This window comes from Mus pahari, chromosome 5 (assembly GCF_900095145.1).
Source record: "Mus pahari chromosome 5, PAHARI_EIJ_v1.1, whole genome shotgun sequence".
Taxonomy (NCBI): domain Eukaryota; kingdom Metazoa; phylum Chordata; class Mammalia; order Rodentia; family Muridae; genus Mus; species Mus pahari.
This window is the reverse complement of record NC_034594.1, coordinates 36,262,852-36,269,121: the sequence shown is the minus strand read 5'-3', so window position 1 is coordinate 36,269,121 and position 6,270 is coordinate 36,262,852. Positions and strand designations below refer to the sequence as shown.

Here is a 6,270-nt window from a genome sequence, read left to right as displayed (position 1 = left end):
AGAGAGAGAGAGAGAGAGAGAGAGAGAGAGAGAGAGAGAGAGAGAGAGGTGCATGTGTTATGAGTGTATGTGCGTATGTGTGCATGTGTGCATGTTAGACATTGAGTGTCTCCCTTCATGGCTCTCACCTTATTTTCTGAGACAGCGTCTCTCACTGAGTCTGGAGCTCACTGATCAGCTAAGCTGAAGGGCTAGCACACTGAGGCCTCTGCCTGTCACAGTGCCCTGGCACTAGTGTTACAGACACACACCACCATGCCCAGCCTTTGTGAGTAGTAAAGACTGCAAGGCAGGCACTCTCCTGACTGAGCCCCCCCCCCCCACCATACCATATTCCTTAGTCTAGCCTTAGATTCACTGTATGGCCTAGGTTGTCTTTGAACTTATTGGAATTATGAGCATTTGCCACCATGCTCAGCATGTGTAATTTATATATGATAAACATATTTATATTAGGAGGTCGGTTTGAGTTTTGACAGATTTTATACTAGTGTAGCCACTAGCCAGAGCAAGCAAGCCCTTCCCAGTGAATCATCTCGCCTGCTTGTCTCAATTCTGTTCCCATAGGTTAGTCTTGCTGCTCTTGGAGTTGATATAAATGAAACCACACAACTATATTTGGTCGTGTCTGCCCGCACTGTATAATGTTCCTTAAAAAATAAAAGGGGATAAAGTACAGACACGCATGGCAGGAAGAATGTCCCAGAGAACTGTCCCTGAAAGTTTTCAGGCTTCCTATTCTTCTGATTACCTCTGTGGTCACGGCATCCAAAATGACTCCTGGATTCTTCTCTCTGCCAGTCCAATCAGAGAGCACAGCCTCTGCCACCCACGTCTCCTGTATTCTCTTCTCAGAGTGTAGAAAACCTGTGCCAGCAGGATACGGTCGGCTGTGTTGAACTTGTGGGTGATCATGACAGTAGCTTTTCTAAAGGAAGTGGACATTGCACAATGATTTTCTTAGAAAGGTAGTAGGTTGGACATATTCTGCAGTGTCCTTTTCATGTGGCAAATGTCAGAAAAGATAAAAAGGAGGGAAGGAAGCAGCTCTGCCTGCTCCAGGGTGGCTGTCCAGGGGTCCTGCATGCTCATTTCACATCTTCTCTGAGCCGAGCTGCATGCTGTGCTCTTTTCATTGTCATGAGAGGAAATGTTAGGGAAACTATCCTTCACAAAAAAAAAAAAAAAAAAAAAAAAAAAAAAAAAAAAAAAAAAAAAAAAAAAAAAAAAAAAAAAAAAAAGAAAAAACAAAACAGAAAAACCAGCTTTTCTTGGCAGGGGAAAGATGGCTTAAGGAGCCAGAACTGGAGACATATGGCACCCTGAATGGGAGCCGCACTGCTTAGCTGGAGCCGAGTCCAGGCACTATTTATACTGAAGCATATTCGGCAGCAGATTGTTAAGTCTTAATACTGAAACAGTGCATCATTTTAATATTTTTGTTCTGTTTCTTCCCTGTTTTCAAGCATTATGTCAGGCAGTACATGTTCATTTATCTTGCTTGGGACAGGACATGCCCTAGTCAGAAAGTTCATTTCCTACCCTCTGAATTTTACCCCACAGCTATGGAGTCATTTTGGGAACCTTTGGGAATACAGGTGTTCTCTCTCATCAGCGATAAAAATATATGTATTCTGAGAGAACAGTGTACTTAGACTCACCTGTATTGTCAAAAGGAAAAATAAAAATGCTATTTTTCTTTTACTTCTAAAACATAACATTTTTATATGTGACATTTTCTGACATCCTGTGGGGACCATCAGATTTTTCATAGCATGGAATAAAAGTTTTGTTACCCAGTGTCATTTGTGAAATGAGTTCCGTTATTTTTCTTCATCAAATTTCTGCATGCCCTGCGCTCTGGACCAGAGGGGCCCATAGAAGGAATGAATAAGTTAGCATTTCACCACAAACTGCCCAAGTATCCCATGAATCTTCCTGAAGTAGAGCTCACATCCAAAGTTGCTATTCTTTGCAACCTAAGCTAGTCCAGGAGCACATCCAGGCTTACCACAGACACCAGGAAACCCACAGGGAAAAGGTACTGTCGTCCTTCTGAAAAGAACCCAGGGATATAAACAGAGAGGCAGCTGAAGGCACCTTAGGTGACGCCTGCAACCAGAAAGCTAGGGCACTCTGTTCCCAGACTCCAAGTGCTGTGCCCTAGGAATCGTACCTCATTCATAGTGTGACTGTGGAGCCCACACAACCGCCTTTTTTTTTTTTCTTTTTTTTTCAATCCAATTCAAAATCAAGCCTTATATTTACATGAAGCTTGCTGTTTTGGGGGGTGGGGGAGGGTCTGGGAAATCAGCGGCCCTGTATATTTAGCATCCGTCTTAAGTTAGACTATGAAACAAGACTTTGGGGAAAGGAAATATCCGTATGGTTTTCTAAGTAATTTAAGACACAGGAAAACATAAAAGAGTCCATGATTAAATCCCATCCCTTTTCATTCCTTATCTCTCTTGTGTAGTTCACTAACCCAGTTGTCAGCCAGGAAGAAATACCTCCTTACACTGGGTTGTAGATGCTCAGGGTGGGCGCTCAGTGTTGACTATTGAATGACCTTCTTGACATTGAACAAACTGGAAGGGTTTAATAAGTAGCAGATATATGTTTACTGTGTTTGTACCCCCGTGCAGGGATAATCAAGCTGGGGAGGTGGAACCCTCTGCCACTCAGTTATGTGACAGACGCCCCTGATGCGACTGTGGCCGACATGCTGCAAGATGTCTATCACGTTGTGACACTGAAGATCCAACTACAAAGGTGGGGATTTCTGAACGGCTGTCTCCCCTTCCTCTCAGGGGCCCCATGGACTGTCCATTCACTGTGGATATCAGCTTGGCTCTGTTAATTTCTAGACAGTGGGTAAAAGGAAGAGAGGGGGAGAGAGGAGGGGGGCTGGGGATGCCTCACCAGGCATCTTTATAGTCCACATTCCAACTGCTTTATGCTGTTTGCAGAGGCAGTGAACTGCTCACTCAGGGGCTGCCTGATAAATCATTAAAAATCTCCAGGGCAGACGAAGGCTCCCCACAGCCTTCTGTGGCTTTTTCTCAGCTTCCTCGGGAGCTTAATGCATAGCATCTGAAGCGTTAGATCCCTCTGCTGTCTTCTGGTTTATCTGCTGAGGAGACGATTTTGTTTAGAGATGTCTTTCTTTTTGTGGTGGTCAGTCAGTGAAAGCCTATGGCCTCTAGGGGGAACCTTCCAGTGTCTAGGGAATTTGCTGTAGCTTTCTTATCATAAAGTGTCTGCAAATTGTGCCTTAAGCAATGTTGTCCTCCAATGTAAGGATTTTAAACAATGTCCTCCTTTTGGAGAATTCTACTTTAATAGGGACTGACCAAACCTACCCTTTGCTAGCAATTCTTCAGGGCCTTTCCCAAAAGTTATTCTGTGACTGATAAAGAAGCCTGTCCACATTTTTCTGGGAAAGGAGAGCCTTCATACTTGATTTTGATGGAATACCCATAATGAGTCTTGGCTAGGGAAGACTATCACCACAGTACTGTGTCACTTCTGGGGTCCACTGGAGACGGCAGAAGCAGCTTGCTCCCCTTCCCTTTCTTGGGAGGCTTCTAGATGTGACACTGACAGAGGACACAGAAGCCACAAAGCACTTGCTGTGTGGTCCTGGGCAGCCAGGGCCATGGTTGATGGCCACATGTCACTCACTCTCCCTCTGTTTTGCAGTTGTTCAAAGTTGGAAGACTTGCCTGCAGAGCAATGGAACCACGCCACCGTCCGCAATGCCTTAAAGGAACTGCTCAAAGAAATGAACCAGAGCACATTAGCCAAAGAATGCCCTCTCTCCCAGGTCAGTGCCTCTGGCAGGGTCTTCTCCGTGTCCTCTCTGCAGTGACACTGCACTGCTGGAGCCCTGGTCTTAGAGTGAAAGTTGTCATGCCCAGGAAAGCTTTTTAATGGCTTTTAATCAGTGAGAATGCATGGGACATTTTTGAATCACAATCACCAACTTCCCCATTGTGTAGATAGGTCATGGTGACAGAGGGAGTCACTTAGGTTTCATGTTGAAACTTCTGCTGGTTAAGTGGCAAGTGAGGCCTTGTGCCAGACCTCTAGTTCCAAAGTCCACATTCCAAGTGGTTGCCTTTCTTCACTGGCAGGAGGGATTGGCCATGTTCAACCATACATCTTGGTATGTAGGTAATTCTTTGTTGTTTCATTGTTAGAGACTGATCTTTACTATATTTACATATGATATATAATATACACATTATATATAATATACATAATATACATTATATATAATGTTTGTGGAAGTTGTTTTGTTTTAAAATGAAGTTACAACACAAAAATGCCTCATTGGAAACAATGAGGACTGATTTTTGTTTGGTCAAAGAGTAAAAGAGACTGTGAACATAAGAAGCAAGCGCTCCAGGGAAGGAACTAAAGCTGAGTCCTATTTGGTTTCCCTGCAGGAGCTTGGCTGTTATATAAAGGTTTCAATGGATAGTATATGTTTTCTTGAACATCGCAATGGCCTATCATTTAAAAAGAAATCTTGAAGGCAGAAGAGAAATGTGGAGAAGTCCATAAAAAGGCAGCAATTGGAGATGTGTTTAAGGGGAAGTCATGATTTAGATGTTCTGTCTGGCCAGATGCTAGCGAAGTATAGGTTGTTGTGTGTCTGGTTTTTTTTGTTTTGTTTTGTTTTTTATTTTTTTATTTTTTTTTATTTCACCTCTCAAAGCATGCATAAATTGGAATAGCCACCCTTGTCCCCTGATGCCTTTATGAGTAACCAAATCTACAAAAGCAACCTGAATGTGTCGCAAGTACAGCATCTGGTGTCTCATTTACTCTCGGCTGGCTTCTGACTAAAACTTCAGTCCTTGAGAGTTTTGGTCATTCACCTCAGCAGAGCTTGCCCACTCTTAGTGCAGCATAGGTTCTTATGAGGGTCAAGAGGGCTGAGTCACAGCCAGCCTTAGGAGCAGAAGTGGAAGGGAGGACACATAACCCCAAAGCCATGCACCTTCCACTGTTCCTGGAGTCTTGATAGAAGTCTGGGATTTTGTGGTAAAATATTTGAAAGAAGGTTAGTCTTTTAACCTTTTAAAGTCTGCAGGTGAGTAGTATAGCGTCCATTCTTGCTGCTGTATAACCACCGACCATCTCTTCAGAGCTCCTGTCGCCCCACACGGGGTCTGTAACCCGAGTGATGCTCCAGTCTTTTCTCTCATTAGGTAGTGCTAACCTCCTTTCTACGAGAAGATAGTAGAGGCCACGAGTGACACTGCATGAATTTCATACGACAAATAATACCTCTAAAACAATCTTTCTCTTTACTTTTCTAAAAGTATCATTATAATCTTGAGTTCAGTGTGTTCTGAAAGTGAGCAAAGGGTAGACACGGTCACCCACTGCCTTTCACTGGCATTTGCAGAGTACAGAGAAGCCAGGAGCTGCAATCCTGTCCCCTGAGGTATTCCCTCGAGTGCAGTGGCTGCCAATCACCACTTTTAAATTCTCTCTCATAGCAGATGCATTATGTATCTGCATCTTCCCAGCTCTAAGAATCACATGGCTTTTCACACAGATCTGTCCCACGATGCCCACAGGAATGAGGTGAAGTTTATCCAATCATTTTATCTTTGGTTTTGGAGGAAAGGGAGGCTCTCAGGCCTCCGTCTTTCTGCGTTTTCTTTATAAATCACGCTGTGAGTGAGCAGAGGTGTTGCCTTTGCTCACTTCCCACTGTTACTCTGCCTTTGTTTCAGACAAGATCCCTGGCTGCCCCGGAAGATGAGGTGCTCATCCTACTGTCAGCCCTTGAGTGTTGGCATTACAGATGGGTACCACACGCCAGCCTCCTATTAGCTTTTAGAATGCCTTTAGGTTCCTTCCTTTTTCTGGAATTCTAAATCCTTTGACTGACTCATGAGGGACTAGAAGTCATCACTTTTTGTTTGGGAGACAAGGTCACACTTTGTAACTTTGACTGGCTTGGGACTTGCTTCATAGAGATCAGACTAGCTTTGAACTTACGGAGTCCTTACACTTCTGAGTTCTAAGTGCTCGATCCGTGCCACAAACAAAGTTCATGTATCTCAGGCTATCTTCAAACTTGCAATGTGACAGAGGCCAGCCTTCATTACAGTCTTTTTTATCTCTGTTTGTTAAATGGGGATTACATATGTGAACCACCACCCCCTACCCCACCCCAATTATTCTTTTTGTTGCTGTTTTTTACTATATTTTTTGTCCCTTTCTTTCTTTTTTTTTTTTTTTTTTTTT

The 6,270-nt window shown here is 43.6% G+C and overlaps 1 protein-coding gene across 5 annotated transcripts in view; it reads left to right on the top strand.

Annotated features, from left to right (window-relative positions):
- Positions 1–6,270, top strand: part of Satb2 (SATB homeobox 2) — a 179,284-nt gene that overhangs the window by 77,050 nt on the left and 95,964 nt on the right. For all 5 annotated transcript variants that reach the window (XM_021197607.2, XM_029538578.1, XM_021197606.2 and 2 more), the window contains 2 exons: positions 2,646–2,772; positions 3,703–3,826. In XM_021197607.2, the coding sequence (XP_021053266.1) occupies positions 2,646–2,772; positions 3,703–3,826 (251 nt within the window). The remainder of the gene's footprint in view (positions 1–2,645; positions 2,773–3,702; positions 3,827–6,270) is intronic.